The sequence below is a fragment of the Stigmatopora argus genome, chromosome 18 (assembly GCF_051989625.1).
Source record: "Stigmatopora argus isolate UIUO_Sarg chromosome 18, RoL_Sarg_1.0, whole genome shotgun sequence".
NCBI lineage: Eukaryota > Metazoa > Chordata > Actinopteri > Syngnathiformes > Syngnathidae > Stigmatopora > Stigmatopora argus.
In genome coordinates, this window is record NC_135404.1 from 8,286,458 (window position 1) to 8,303,102 (window position 16,645).

Here is a 16,645-nt window from a genome sequence, read left to right on the forward strand (position 1 = left end):
CTGTTTAACCGGTTACATTTCCGCGTGTGGAATGTGACAAACACAACACACACATATTTGCCTTTTTAGGGCATGAGAATCTATTACGTAATTCCAGACAGTAGCACTCGGATTTCCATACGGGATGCGGAAAGGAAAGGGAAGGCTCGGGATGATGAGCGACCTAGCGTCAGCCAATGGGAAGAAAGTACTTCCCAGCTTGCTGCCTTGTGATTGGTCAGTAGGCGGGGCGTCGTAATGTGACGTCAAGCCCGTTCATGTTAGTCAAAGGAGTTGGATGGTTCTGGTGCGGAGTGTCGGAGCTTGCGGGGGCGGAAAAAGTCTCTCGAAAGCGGGCGTGTGACTGGGACAAGCGGCCTCCTCCGGTGCTCAGAAGTTGTACTTTTTTCTCCTTTTTTTCTTTTCTAGTGTTTGAAAGAGTTTTGTCGCCATGCCGGTGTTTCACACGAAGACGATAGAAAGTATCCTGGAGCCGGTGGCCCAGCAGATCTCCCATCTGGTGATCATGCATGAAGAGGGCGAGGTGGATGGCAAGGCGATCCCCGACTTGACGACACCGGTGGCGGCCGTGCAGGCGGCGGTGAGCAACCTGGTCCGGGTGAGTAAACCAGCGACTTCTACTGGGGGGTTTTCAACGATCGTCGGCGTGTTGGCTACCTGTAGATCTGCGAGAAAAAAAAACTTTTTGGGATGTTACGGATCAATTTTGTGTGATATCAAAGAGATCCGAGAGGTGGAAATCCGACTCAAGTTACTTCAGTGGGGCAAAGGGATTGACGCCCCTTTCCCCTTGACAATGTCCCCTGCGGCCCGTTGTCGCTCCATGTAAGCACAACCTAGCACAATAACTCCATACGTTGCACATTTACCCGTTGTCTGCCATTCACAACGAGAGACGTCCAATTTTTTTGGATTGCACGTCCAGAATCGTCAATGGCAGCCAATCACTGAAATAATAATAGTGAAGAATATTTGCAAGTCATTGATTTAATTGTAATTGAAGTCATTGCCATTCATTTGAACTGGGAGGGAATGGGAGTAAATCATGTTTGAGTGCCATTGACGCCAATAGATGTCCAATCTGCTCTCCATTATATCATATTATTAAACCCAATTGAAGTCGAAGCCGCAGGAATCAAAGTGTGCCTCATTTATATTCATATTATTCTGGTATTTAAACTGTCAGGTTGTTTTTTTACTATATAAAAACAGTCTGTAAATATTGACATATTTTGCTAGTTCTGATAGAGAATGACAATTTCAGGCTGTTTTCACAACAGTCAGCGTCAATGTTTATTTAAATCTTACAACACACATACATATACAGACACACAACTGTGGTGGTTTTCCACAAACCCACATCTGTCCCCCATCTGAAAAGTAAAATAGTAAATTCAGAGCGGAAATAAAAAAACAAACAATTGGTCGATACTGAAAAAAAATATTGACTTCCTCTGTGTGGTTAGTTTCTATCTTGTGGTGTTTTCTAGACATCTGAACAATGGTTACGTAGGTTAAGCCTCAGTGTTAGTTTAAGGGTTAATTTTGTGTCAAACTGTCCGAATGTCCATCATGTGCTTTTAATGAATTTACCAAACCTAATCTGAACTTTCGACGGGGGTTCACTACAGTTCATTTGGGAATGGGATTCTCCTCACTGAAAAATGTTCCATCCAATCCACGATTGTATCATCCAAATTTGCAGTTTCTGTGGTTTTTTTGGGTGGCTGATCAATGAGTGTCACATTTTCCAGTTGCCATGGCAAATTCAAAACATTGACATTAGGATGATGTCACATCAGTTCAAAGGTAGTGATCCGTCTGGTGCTGATGACTCATGCGAAGTTCATAAGAAAAATGGAACCCTGCACAGTCTCGCTCCTGACTGGCGATGACGTGATTGCTTCCAGAATGTCAGTGATGCCACGTTCCGAATGTATTGCACCGTTTATAAGTGATCGTTACCATGCAGATGTCAAGTAGATGAGGAGTCCATGATCTGCTTCCCTCATGGAACAGGAAACTGCCATCTAATCTAATTGCATAGTTCGCCGACATTCTCCGGGCGAGGTTGCCTCATTTGCCCGCATGTTGCGTAGCAAACCACACGCTTTACACACACTTCCTGTGAGTGATTTCTGATGGATCATCTCTTGCAATAGAGCCGCCCTAGAGTTTGAGAGGCGATTGTTATTATGCTTGCGAGGGTACGGGGTGCTGGAGCATGTCCTTGGTAACTATGGCAGTAGGCGGGGTACACCCTGAATCGTTTGTCAGCCAATCGGAGGGCACAAGGAGATTTTGCAAATATATAGTGCTGCACAAAATAAGGTTGCAAACAATTATTTGTAATTACCAGTAGTCTTCTTTTCTCAGGTGCCTTGGCTCCAATTGCCCAATCACCAATCATGCTGCTCTAGTAAAAAAAAGACATGAACATCAATTCTGATTGTGACATCACAACCAACCTTCCTGAAAAAAGTGGGCGTGCCCTGATACATTGTTTTGGATGAAATAACTATGGAATTGTAAGAAAAATAGCCAGATGTGAGTGCCAAAATGTTTTTCTTCATGGAAAATTACATCGGTGCAATATTTTTTATTTTTTGACATGTTTACCGTTTAATTTCTGTTATATTTGTTTGTTTGATTGAAACGACGAACTAGACACTAATGAGAGGTGAATGATGGGAATGTGAGGAATTTTAGTGAGTGAGCATGCATCCTTGCTCGAGGGGCTTTGGCGGTGAACCCCCCTTCAAGAAGCAATGTAAAATCAGATTTGGATAAAGATGGTTGTCAACTTAATGAGCAGGCAAGAATTGTTATCTCTCTGTCTTTGCAGTTCGGGCCTTGTTTTTGTCAAAGCTATTTACCGATGTCTCAAATAAAATTATTTCAAAGTTTCCCCGCTCAAAACTAGGTCAAAGTTTCCACCAGAAGACTTTAGTCATTTTATTTGAAGTATACCCTTCTCCTGATATAATCGTGTCTTTTCTAAAGACACAGCTTTAATTACCCACATGTGAGCCACGTATAAACAACCTCTAAACTGGCCACAATGTGAGCTGCCCTGTGTAATTTTAGTGCAAAAAAGACACTACCATGGCGGTGAAACTAAAAAAAAAAGAGCTTATATGTATATTGTAAGCAGGGAAGGCACTTTTATCCGGGCAGCCATTCTTTGGTGTTCCTATTTCAGCCCTGTTGCACTGGATCATTTTTATAGTTCCTTTTTATAGACTTGGGGATAAAGGCAAGAATGCTTGGGATGTAGGGTTCCTTTTGTGTGTATACTTCCTGTTTGTGTTGTGTTAATCACAATCCTAGCTCTGTCCCTGGAGATCTGCTCGGCCATGGTTTTCAAATCTCTGAATGGTTAAATTACGATTGAGATTCATCATTCTGTTGGAAACTGCCGAGATTGCGTTTTGCAAAATTCTCAGATAGCAGGCGCTCGGTTGCATATTTTATTGAAATAATTGTGGTTATTGTTGCTAAAATTTGGACCACAAGTTGGAAAGTTTAATGGTTTTTAATGCATCATTTTTGGCACATGTTGACCTTTTGGTTAAATCAGGCACTCTCCGTCTTGCTTCAGATGGAAACTGGAACACAAGCTACTCTTTGTTCTCGTCGTTAGAATCCAGATGGGAAGGGTGCAGTGGCAAACACTTCCTCGTCTTCCTACAGTCTAGAACAGGAAGGACAGGTCACAGGACACACCTTTCTACCTTTGAGTCTTCCCAGTTCACACCCTAGTATGAAATTGTGGGAGTGGTTCTTTAGTTTTTTGGTGTGGGGTCCAACTTGGGCCAGTTTTGTGTGGAAGAAATTTGTAGATCTCTACTTTTATGATCTTTCAATATTTATTAAAGATGAATCAGTAGATTGTTTCACACTTAGCATGTCACTGCAACACAGATTGGAGTGGAAACCTTGAGGCAATGGCGTAGATGAAGCAGGCGCTCTCTTTCAGAATAGACTGGCTTTGTTGACGACACGTCAACGGGCCAGGAAAATGAAAAGCGGCTCAGATAGTGTGGGCCTCTCACATGCCGGCTAGTTTGAGGACAATGCGCTGTCAGTCCCCAGAGAGTTTGGTGACTGTATTAACGAAGTCTGTAATGTGTGTGTCAGGGCTCGTTGTTGTGGTGATAGTCATCATCGTAGTAGTCGTAGATGTTGTAGTAATGGTAGTAGGAACCCGTGTTGGTGGTATGCATAGGTGGTCTTTCATTTCAGCAGCAGCCAGTGAGTTCATTCCATACCAAATGACCTTTGACCAATGCTGAATCAACAGTGAGTGATTAAGGCCGTTCCCCCCAAGGTCAACACCTTCATCATGTCTGCCAGATGCTGTCAAACACAGCAATCTATTTCCGAGCGCAAGGTGAAGACGACCTATCGTAAATCAAGCAGGCCAGACAAATCAACAGCCGAGCTATCAATGAACCTCGTGGGAATCCAAACAATATATCAGTGTTAGTAAAACTGGTATTGAAAATATGGTAGAATCGGGATCGTAATGAGTCAGCCAAAATCCGAATATAGTGCCTTGTCAATTCTTGCTTGCAGGTGTGCATATTGTGGAGGGGAAGTGGGCTTTCCCTTGGTCAGCTCTCAGACCCCAGAGCTGAGTTTGTGTGTGTGTTGGTGGGGCTGACAGCTGTTGGGTCTTCCTGACTTGGCTGCCTGCATTTCCTTTTCCATTTAACACTGTACCATGTATGAGTGTCCAATCTCTCAGTCAATGCTTTTCTGGACTTGATACCGGTTAATCAAGACTATAAGCATTCTCTTAACAATTCAGTGCAAAGACAAATTTAGGACAACCGCTAATGGGTTTTCATGCTTCTTAACACCCTCCAACATTTTGTGTGTTTGGTCTGTCTTAGCATCTGGTCTGACTTAAGGGATTTTCTTCAAATTTGGCTCTTACGCTCACTTCACTGAGGAAGATGAGATTAGGATTTTGGCCGATATAGAAACCAGCTGGGCTACATAGTGTTGGAAGAAACTGAAACCAAATATTAGTTTAAGACTTTTGGAACAGTGGCAGTGGCAGATTTGCTTTTGATCGTAAGTGAAAGTGTGCCCAAACGCATCTTACACATTTCCCCCTTAGATATGTTAACTAGCTTGACACTTTGGGGACCAACAGGGTCCCTGGTGACTATTTACCCAGAGAATCAACTTCAATAATGGTACATATTGTACATAAGGGGAATGATAACTATATGCTGAAGTGCAGAACCAATGGATACACCGTCTGGCTCGATCAGTTTGCTGCCAAAATGATGGAATAGTAAAAATTTAAACAGGAGTTAAAAAGTTCAGTATAGGGGTACTGGTAGACCCCCCTTTTAGGCAGGGATGCAGTCATTCCACCTCCCTCCCCCGCATGAATGTGTGTAGTCTCTCACTCGTGGCAGTTTGACATGGGTGAGTTGCTTCCCCCAATGGCGTTTGGGTCACTGTGGGGGAGGGCGAGTCATTAAAGAGTTCAGCTGTTTAACTCATTATAACTACCAAGCCCTTGTATATTTGAACACCCAACTTTGGTGAACTCTGGAGATGCTAATACAGAAGATAGTTGTGGTAATCATGAGGGTCGAAGTGGTAGGCTTAGTTGGTGGTTGATTGTTTTTACATATAGATCCACGCGGATAAGGATTGTTCTTGTACGCAATGTGCATTTTACTCAAGATGAGTCTCCTAACACCAAGCAGATGACTGTGATATAAAGACATCCAGACTGCTAGAAGATACCACACACATATACATAGATTTTGAATCGTAAATCTAAATATACGATTTGGATCCCCAGAAGAGAAACCCTCTCACATACCACATACCTTTGGATAATTATTCAAGTTAGTCGTTCAGGGACATTGGGCAAATTGGATCTTTGCTGACATTGATTAAAAAGGGGTGCTGGTGCTTAATGTGATTGTTTCAACTGGTTTTGCATCTTCCAGGTTGGGAAGGAAACTGTCCAAACCACAGATGACCAGATCATGAAAAGGGACATGCCACCAGCGTTTATCAAGTAAGTTTTTTCTTTGTCACTCGGATTGAAATGAAATAGACATTACCCATGCAAAGGTCAGATTCGGAATGTTAAGTGCGCCCGTGTCTTTGCCTGCTGAACTAGAAATAACATTGCCACAGTGCACAGCCTTCTACAAAATGGCCTTGTCAGTTTTTTATTTAAACTGCATTTCCAATGTACCTTAAATCGTGGTATACCACCGTTTCTATTTTTGCTCATCTTAAACGTTTGTTTTGGTAAGCTCCTTTTAACCATTAAGCTCAGCTGCTGCCTGTTGCATGTCACCAAGCGCGAGCACAGCCAAGGGATATATCTTAAGACCCCCCCAGTACCCCTCCCAGACCTCTCCTGACACAAGGTCAAGGATGAAATGCATTGGCAGCCGCAGGTTGTCCCACCCGACACATTTGGCGCCTCCGAGTCACATCGTCACCCTGTCGTCATTCTTCAACGCATGTGTTGGAATGTGCTGCCGTCTCCTAAATATAGTACCTGTAGTGGTCCGATAAATGAATGCTTTTTGTTCGGAAGGGCGTGTGTATACTAAGACAGGTGGAAAATGCCCTAAAGAAAGGACTTTAGTTTGATAATACAATACAGAGACAATTGGGTTAACGTGGTTGGGTCTGTGCCAACTGAGGTGGAGGTCGAGTTCCTTACGTGTTTGCAATTTTGTCTGCGTTCTGACATAGCTAAAAGGTTCAATGTCGGTCTTCTACAGGGTTGAAAATGCATGCACTAAGTTGGTCAAGGCCGCCTCCATGCTTAAAGCCGACCCATACTCGGTTCCTGCTCGAGACTACCTCATCGACGGCTCCCGGGGTATTCTCTCCGGAACCTCTGACCTGCTCCTCACCTTCGACGAAGCCGAGGTATCTCATTACATCCGGCTGCCGCAATGGCCCAGCCGTCAGACTGATTTAACAGCCTTTTCGCTCCTTCAACGCAGGTTCGGAAAATAATTCGGGTGTGCAGAGGCATCCTGGAATACCTGACTGTCGCGGAGGTAGTGGAGTCCATGACGGACCTGATAACGTACACAAAGAACCTAGGACCAGGTAACTGACTTGGCTTTATCCAAAGGTTCTCTCTCTTTATGGGTTCCCATAAATTCCTTTTACGATTTATTCCTCCCTTTTGGGTTCAATGACCCTCAACCAAAATGATATTTTCCCTCTGGCCTTATGGGAGAAAATAGTAATGGTTGCATTTTATTACCTTATGTAAAAGTGCATGATATGAGCTTGGTCTCTCGCCACGACTACAGCACGAACAAAATCCAGTTTCTACAGTTTTTCCCATCACACATATTTGAGTCCAAGTCACCTTCTTTTGAAGAGTACTGATCCAATAGCGCTGCAATTCATTGAGGAACAAACGGCACATCCAAAATTATATCCATACTTCAGACCTTATCAAGCTTGCATGTTTCTAACCTAATGTTACTTTCCTTTGACATCTAGAACTTCCCCTGTTTTGATTAGTGTTATGTTTTTTTTCTTAGTCTTTTGGCAATATATTTGTATATTTGAATTATTTTGTTGCTACGTAGCTTTACAGATATATTTTAAAAACCTGTTCTCTTTTAGCCAATTTAAATCGTCCAAAAATGAAGTGATTGTGACTTATTTTCCATCCTGTGATTGGCTTGGGTAGTTTCTGTTAAAAAAAAGATATACTAATTGGATAGCCGTTATACCGAGTGACTCAAATGAAGTTATATCACGCTTTTCAATGCACAGGGATGACCAAGATGGCCAAGATGATCGATGAGCGACAACAGGAATTGACTCACCATGAACACCGGGTCATGCTCGTCAACTCCATGAACACGGTCAAAGAGCTGCTGCCCATCCTCATCTCAGGTAACGACAATGCCGTTAAGATTTTAGATTACTAGATTAGATTAAACTTTATTCATCCCGTACTGGGGAAATTCACTTTGTTGCAGTAGCAAGAAGGTGAAAACACAGACACAGGAAAAGACATTGTAGACCTAGATCAAATAGATAATGAATAAATAAATAAGTGTGTTTTCTGATGACCTCTAATTAATTGCGTGATTTTGCAGGTATCAAAATCTTTGTGACTACCAAAACCTCGGGCAGCCAAGGCGTAGAGGAAGCTCTGAAGAACCGCAACTTCACTTTCGAGAAGATGAGCGCCGAGATTGTTGAGATCATCCGAGTGCTGCAGCTCACGTCTTGGGATGAGGATGCCTGGGCTAACAAGGTGCGTCCATAAGTACTACATAGTTTTATAAAAAAAATTGTCTTTATATAACTTTAGAATGGAGGTTTACATTTTTTTATTTATATATATGCGTTATGATCTCAATATTGTGGATTTCACCTTTTTTAGGTGGTTTGAAATGTATCAACCACACACTTAATGGATTAGTTTATATACTGTTTATAGCTTCAATGTTTAATTTGAGCATGCTATATGTATCTTCACTTCTCCCATCCCTCTCAACTGCTTGTTCTTAATTCAATTTTATTCCTTTTGGTTTGGATTTTCCTTTTGAGTATCAGTTTCTAGATCAATCTTCGTATTTATGTGGTTATTCTTCTGTTTTCATTGTACTGTTCCTTTCACCTTCCCGCCCTGTAGAAGGTAAGTGTCACCTCTCTCTGTCACTGGTTGTGCAGTAGCATGTGTGTATGTTGATGAGTGTGTCTATGCTGTCTTGTGGTTTTTGTGATGCAATCGTTTTCCATTGTGTGGATCAGATTACCGATGTTAATAAAGCGGTGTGGATTGAGGAATGGTTAACTGTGAGATTTATTTTGTTGTTAGTGGAGTTTGTCTTTTTTTTAGTTTTTCCAATCTGATTGCATGTAACTGTTTGTGGCAGGCGTGGGGGACTCGAGTAAATTGCTTGCTGTTGTTTTGCTTGGATAATTGAGGATTGAAGACGAGACTAGAACATTTTGCAAGTTATTTAAGTATTTGCGTTTCGCAAATGGTTTGTTTTGTTTTGGTTCTTAAAGAAAAGCTATATTAACATCGGATTTTTACCTTTGTTTTATGATATTGAGATAGAATTAATACTCCCAGTTCAGTCTTTGCTATGTAGATTCTCTCAGTTCCATTCCTGTGGACCAAGCACAGGCGCCAGTGATATGTGTACATGGATTTTGATTACCGTGGGCTGTGGGGAGGTTTAACATGGTGATGTGTGAAAATCTGAGATCTCCAATGTGTATCATTGGAATGTGAAGTGTGCAGTTATGTGAGCACATGTTAAACTCAACCCGATCGGATCTGCTGTTTCTGGGAGTATAGACCTTTTCACGAATACTTCCAGATAGCACTCATGGTAAACAAACTGTCATTTGAGCAAGGTTAGGCTCTTTAGATAATTGTTTGAACATGGGATTGAGCGTTGACTCATGATTTCAGGCCTCATGTATGTTGTTGTGGTGCGAAATGCTAAATATCAATCTAAAAGACGTTCTCTGATAATGAATGGCAAGTTGATTAAAAAAATGGTAAATTATGATTGCATTCAGATGTTTTGTTGAATCCATATATGCCAGACAAACCCACAAGAATTTGTCGTCGTCTTGCGTTCAGTTCAGCAGTAATCAATAGCATCCTGCCACCCGGAAGTACTCAGACGCTTCCTTGCGTTGATGAAACTTCCGAAAAGGTCTATTGAGATTAACACAAAAGCTTGTTGTTCATTGCATTCATCATGTCATGAACATGGTTATTGTTAACATCCAGAGTTGACTGAGTTCTACCTTCTTTGTATTTATTCCTCAAGGACACAGAGGCCATGAAAAGAGCTTTGGGCCTCATCGACTCCAAGATGGCTCAGGCTAAGAACTGGCTGCGCGATCCCAACGCCCTACCTGGTAGCTAAGTCATGAGAACCCGTACGACGGCTCCCGATTGGTCCGCTGATTCCAGTCTTGTGTCCGCAGGGGACGCGGGCGAGCAGGCCATCCGGCAAATCCTGGACGAAGCCGGCAAAGTCGGTGAATTGTGCACGGGGCGGGAACGGAGAGATATTCTGGGAACTGCCAAAACTCTGGGTACGATGACGGACCAGGTGTCAGAAATGAGAGCCAGGTACTAAAACCCTAAGCCAAATTAAAACTACAAAAGCCAAGTTCCAAGAAACATGCATGTCTAAGTCTTTGCTGTATCCACACTGTTCCATCCCAGAGGTCAAGGCACGTCCCCAGCTGCCATGCAGAAGGCGCAACAGGTCTCCCAAGGTCTAGACGTCCTAACCGGCAAGGTGGCCAATGCCGCTCACAAGCTAGAGGCCATGACCAACTCCAAGCAGGCCATCGCCAAGAAAATGGACGCTGCCCAGGCAAGTTGCAGCACAATTGGTTAAAAAAAACATTTTTCTCAGAAGACACCTATTCAGTTTTATTTTTTTTAACTGCTGGCCTCTGCAGAACTGGCTAGCTGACCCCAATGGCGGTCCAGATGGGGAGGACAACATCAAGGCACTCCTCATGGAAGCCAAGAAGATCGCTGACATGTGCGAGGACCCCAAAGAAAGAGACGACATTCTGCGCTCTGTTGCCGAAATCGCCAGCATGACCGCCAAGTTGTCCGATCTCAGGAGACAGTAAGAACTTCTACTGGACTCTTTTGGCGGAATTGATACAACAGAAGTTTGCTTTCAATTAGAACACTTGGAGTGCATATTTCTTGGAGTTTATGGTTCATATGCTGTTAATCCAGATTGCGATCTCTCCCGTAGGGGAAAAGGCGACACCCCGGAAGCCCGAGCCTTTGCCAAACAAATCGCCACGGCCTTGCAGAATCTGCAGTCAAAGACAAACAAAGCGGTGGCCAACAGCAGGCCCGCCAAGGCTGACGTCCACTTGGAAGGAAAGATTGAGCAAGCCCAGCGCTGGATTGACAACCCCAACATTGACGACAATGGCGTCGGTCTGTACTGTTTTTTTCCCCTCCTACATTAATTCTTCAATATTAGTGACCAATTTCTCTTACATCCTCAGGCCAGGCGGCAATCCGCGGGCTGGTTGCCGAAGGTCGCAGGCTGGCCAACGCCCTGCCCGGCCCCTACAGGCAGGAGCTACTGGGCAGATGCGAGCACGTGGAGCAACTCATGGCGAAGTTGGCCGACCTGGCGGCTCGTGGCGAGGGTGACTCCCCTCAAGCGCGAGCAATTGCTCAAGAGCTACAGGAGGCCCTAAAAGTACGAGTACTCTCGACAACTCTGAATACCGGAACCGGCAGGCAGTGGAAAATTATGGACTGTCAGGCAATCCGCTCTTGAGCGCAGCCATTTTGTGACATTGGCTACACACATTCATAGTTTAGAGCACCGTGACGTAATAAAGACATGAATTAAATATTTTCGTTGTAGCGACAAAGAGATCAGAATGTACACCTGCTCAGTTATCTTTCCTTTGCCTGTAGTGTAATTTTTTTGTGGGTAGACACTTTTTTTTTAACCACGTTTTGTTTTTTGAAATACATTTGCACTGCATACATTTACAATCATACATTTTTCCACAAAAAATAATTAAAAATGAATAAAAGCAAGTAGATTTACCTTAACTGAATTAAGCAACTCGTATACAAATTTGGCAGTCAGACCCCCCCAATGTTTTATTCTTGGATTTCATTGGCTAAAATAGTACCAATATTAATCAAATGCCCCTCCCCACGTTGCGCAGCTAATTCCTAGAAATGCTTTTATTTTCGTTTTGATGCAGGTATTGTCCGTACCTTTAAAATAGAAAATGTGCATACGTATATGTTTAACACACTATTTCACATTTGGAGTTGAAATTGTAATGCTCTGGTTGCTAAGTAACAGTAAATATTGCACACACTTTACAGGACCTGAAGGGGAAAATGCAAGCCGCGATGACTCAGGAAGTTTCTGACATTTTCAGCGACACCACCACACCCATTAAGTTGCTGGCGGTGGCCGCGACCGCCCCCCTGGATGCGCCCAACCGCGATGAGGTCCGTATGCGCCGTTTATCAATTCTCCCTCGGCTTTTGCCGTTGGCGTAACTCTCCAAATGGACGCCGCGCAGGTTTTCGACGAGCGGGCCGCCAATTTTGAGAACCACGCCAACAGGCTGGGCGCCACCGCGGAGAAAGCGGCCGCGGTGGGCACGGCCAACAAGAGCACCGTGGAGGGCATCCAGTCGGCTGTCAGATCTACCAGAGATTTAACGCCACAGGTAGAGAGAGCGTGCTATTTGGCTCTCGGGAATTTTTTTCTCACATTTCCAAATTCACTCCTTGACTCTTTTCACCACCAGGTGGTGTCTGCTGCCAGGATCCTGCTGAGAAACCCAGGCAACCAAGCTGCCTACGAACATTTCGAGACCATGAAGAACCAGTGGATTGACAATGTGGAGAAAATGACAGGTAATGGAAAAGCAGAGCCATGGAATATTTTCGACAAAGTCAAAGCAAAAAGATGAAACTATGTTTTAAAGTTCAAGAAACAATAAGTTCCTGAATGTCTTTCGAGGTCTGGTGGACGAGGCTATTGACACCAAGTCCCTCCTGGACGCGTCGGAGGAAGCCATCAAGAAGGACTTGGATAAATGCCGCGTGGCCATGGATAAGCAGCAGCCGCAGATGCTCGTCGCCGGCGCCACCAGCATCGCTCGCAGAGCCAACCGCATCCTCCTGGTGGCCAAACGCGAGGTGGAGAACTCTGAGGACCCCAAATTCCGCGAGGCGGTCAAGGCGGCGTCCGATGAGCTCAGTCAGACCATCTCACCCATGGTCATGGACGCCAAAGCCGTGGCCGGGAACATCCACGATCCAAGTATGTCATTCTTCCTCAAAGTTATTTCGACTCGGGGCCACCTTTTCATGTTGTATTGTCTCCTCCAGACCTCAGAAAGGGTTTTCTGGATTCGGGGTACAAAATTCTCGGTGCAGTTGCCAAGGTCAGGGAGGCCTTCCAACCTCAAGAACCCGACTTCCCGCCACCGCCTCTGGATTTGGATCAACTGAACGTAAGAGTCGCCGAACCGACGGAAGAGGATTAGAGTCACTCTCTCTTCAATGGCCCTCATCCTCCTCAGTACGAGCCAGATTTTAATGGCTATGTGAATTCATTTTCTATATGTGAAACCCTTCCGCAGCTCAACGACGAACCAGCTCCACCCAAGCCCCCGCTTCCCGAAGGCGAGGTTCCTCCCCCCAGGCCTCCTCCGCCAGAGGAGAAGGATGAGGAGTTCCCTGAGGCTGGCGACATGGTCAACGAGCCCATGATGGTGGCTGCCCGGCAGCTTCACGACGAGGCTCGCAAGTGGTCCAGCAAGGTACACACTTATCGTCGGCGCACACAGTTAGTCGAAAAGTAAGTGACTCAGTTTTAAGTAATGATTTAGGGTCATTTTTGAAAATTTTAATTTTCATTCTAATTTAATAGCTGGTCGTTGGTCTGGAACAAGCCCACTTTTTGCCACAAAATGGTTCACTTTATTCAAAAGAAAAAAATACTAGACAAATAATACACTAATATTCAACCCCAAAAAACTATGAGGGAAATACAGAAACTGTACAAAAATATGAGAATTTGGAAAAAATAGACACACATGCTGTAAAACAAAGTACTGTAAAAACATATAAAATTGCACAAACATTTAGTTAAAAACACACTGACAATCAAAAAATCATAATACTTTTTTAAAGAAATGAGAATAAGCTAATACAAATATTACGTATTATTATATTACATATAAAAGAAATTCAGGGAAAAAACTGTGGGGAGATATACACATGACAGAAAAGTATCGAAAGTAAAAGTAAAGTTTGAGGTTGAAAAAAAAAAGCAAAGCTAAATTAATAACAAATACAGTGACGTCAAAAAATGTTAAACCGAAAATAGAATAGGAAAAGTATATATGGGAATTTTAACGTCAACCCTTGTGTTCTATTTTCGTAGGGTAACGATATCATCGGCGCAGCCAAGCGCATGGCCCTGCTGATGGCCGAGATGTCGCGCCTGGTGCGCGGCGTCACTGGGAACAAACGCGCCCTGATTCAGTGCGCCAAAGACATCGCTAAGGCGTCCGACGAAGTCACGCGGCTCGCCAAGGAGGTGGCCAAGCAGTGCACTGACAAGCGCATCCGGACCAACCTGCTCCAGGTCCGACTCCCTCAACCGACCCAAAGTTTCACTTTGATTAAAAAGTGGAGTGAATAAATAGTCAAACCGCTGCATGAGTTGCTCAAACTAAATTCTTTCCTCAATTGTAGGTATGTGAACGCATTCCCACCATTAGTACTCAGCTCAAGATCCTGTCCACGGTCAAGGCCACCATGTTGGGTCGGACCAACATCAGCGAAGAAGAATCAGAACAGGTGAGATTTTTTTCTTTAATTAGTTGTAACACCGCTTCATTAATAAGTTATTTATTGTCAAATTTCAAGGCTACAGTAATTAGTGAGTTATGTATGGGGAAAAAATGAATATGCTCGTATTTCATCAACATATTACATATCGGAATCTATTATGACATGTTAAGGTATTGTTACATTCATTTTCTGAACTGCTTGTCTTCATGGGGGTGCTGGAGCCTATCCCAGCTACCCACGGGCAGGAGGTGGGCTACACCCTGAACTGGTTACCAGCCAATCACAGGACATATTGTTACATATTGTAACTAATTCTATGATAATCCGTCCTATTTTAACCTATTTTTATGCATTGCAACAGATTGTTTCATATCTCAACGTATTGAAACGCATTTTCATTCATCATATCTTAATGTTTTGATATCGTAAGGCATTATAATGATTAGTATATTTTTGCAAATCTTAATCCTAAATATCCTATATTAAGGCATGGGATTATAATTGATAGGTTCACCAATGGGTATTTCCAAATACACGCCCCAAAGAAACAAGCACAATATTGCAAGCACATATATATAATGATTAATATTCAAGCACATTTATAATAATGATTAATATTCCTAATAAAGCAAAGCGTTCTTCATTGCAAGCACATATATATATATATATATATATATATATATATATATATATATAATGTTTAATATTCAAGCACATTTATGATAATGATTAATATTCCTAATAAAGCAAAGCGTTCTTCATTGCAAGCACATACATATCTAATGATTAATATTCAAGCACATTTATAATAATGATTAATATTCCTAATAAAGCAAAGCGTTCTTCATTGCAAGCAAATTTATAATATTGATAACCCTAACAATAATGCACCTTTTTGCATCGTTACGCCACTTGACGCATCTTATCTCACTATATTCTATTTTAACATGTCAAATAATATCTTGAAATGTCAAGGCATCGTAACTTAATGTATTGATTAAGTTCAAATTGCATTGCATTGTATTGTATCATACCTTGTCATGTTATCTAAACTTTATCTAGGCTACGGAGATGCTGGTTCACAATGCTCAGAACTTGATGCAGTCTGTAAAAGAGACGGTGCGAGAGGCCGAGGCAGCTTCCATCAAAATCCGGACGGACGCCGGGTTCACCCTGCACTGGATCCGCAAGACTCCATGGTACCAGTAAAAAAAAGACCATCGTGTTCCTTATAGTGCTGTCTTGTCCACGGGACACTAAATAGGCAGAAAAAAAGCCTCAGCAGGCTTCCATTCTGACTGTGAACGTGTGTACAAATATGTTGACAAATACTATATATATTTGGATTAGAAGTTGGATAACATAGATTTATTTGCTGTACAATTTGACATCAGCGTGCCAATGATGGTGTCTCACCTCTGTAGACTATATACAGTGAAACCCATGCATATTTGTGGTCAAAGCGATTTTTTAAAAAGGTAAAAGTATTGCTTTGCTGCCAACCTGTGGCATCTATATGCAACTGTAAACATTTTTAAAAGCTGTTGTCAATTGTGTGTTTTCCCAAATTTTTTCGCATTGATTTTCCGGACCAATCGAGTTGACAGTAGTTAAGAATGACTTGTTTACACTACTACTAATACTACTATCATCATAATTATACAAAAAAATATGTATCAGTGATGCTGTATTAGAAAATATCCGCCAAAGAAAATGCTTATCTTGAGTTGTGACAACATGAAATGCTAATGCTGGATTTTTTGGGGATAAAATGTCCTGTGTAAGACAATAAAATCACAAAACTAACATCAGTTTGGAAGGACACTAACTAAAAAGCACAGCATCACCGTATGCTATTTAAGAGATAAATTCTGCCAACGTGCCTTTGAATAGACTTTGCAATTGACACATTTTCGGAGGTTTTTATTTTTGTTTTTTTGCGCACAAAAGTGTAACGTCGCACCTGCCTCACTATGCAAATACTGTACTGAGGTGTGTTTATTAACGGAGTGTCTGTATCAAGCCAAATGTACTCAAGTGGCGACTGGGCCTTGATATAATTCACTTTTTTTTTCTTTTGTAATAAAGTATTTTATAGCACTTGAGGGATGTGTTGTTATTTGGAAGTCTTAGGAGCCAACATTTGGCCAATATTAAGATTTTTTATGAACATTAATCGATATTTTATTAGCAAAACATGTCAATTCCAGAGAAAATTTAAGTTTTTTTTTTTTACAGGAAGGAAGAAATAGTTCC

At 42.5% G+C, this 16,645-nt stretch overlaps 1 protein-coding gene across 1 annotated transcript; it reads left to right on the plus strand.

The window, feature by feature from the left end:
* Positions 1-259: 259 nt before the first annotated feature.
* On the plus strand, positions 260-16,494 carry LOC144092999 (vinculin). The gene is made up of 21 exons (XM_077626218.1): positions 260-598; positions 5,982-6,052; positions 6,777-6,927; positions 7,005-7,113; positions 7,798-7,920; positions 8,127-8,287; positions 9,828-9,918; positions 9,988-10,135; positions 10,232-10,385; positions 10,474-10,649; positions 10,785-10,975; positions 11,047-11,246; positions 11,897-12,025; positions 12,100-12,249; positions 12,331-12,439; positions 12,546-12,848; positions 12,917-13,041; positions 13,171-13,350; positions 13,977-14,180; positions 14,291-14,395; positions 15,452-16,494. Exons 1-21 carry the CDS (start codon positions 431-433, stop codon positions 15,596-15,598), a joined length of 3,195 nt encoding a protein of 1,064 aa, XP_077482344.1. The 5' UTR covers positions 260-430; the 3' UTR covers positions 15,599-16,494.
* Positions 16,495-16,645: the final 151 nt, after the last annotated feature.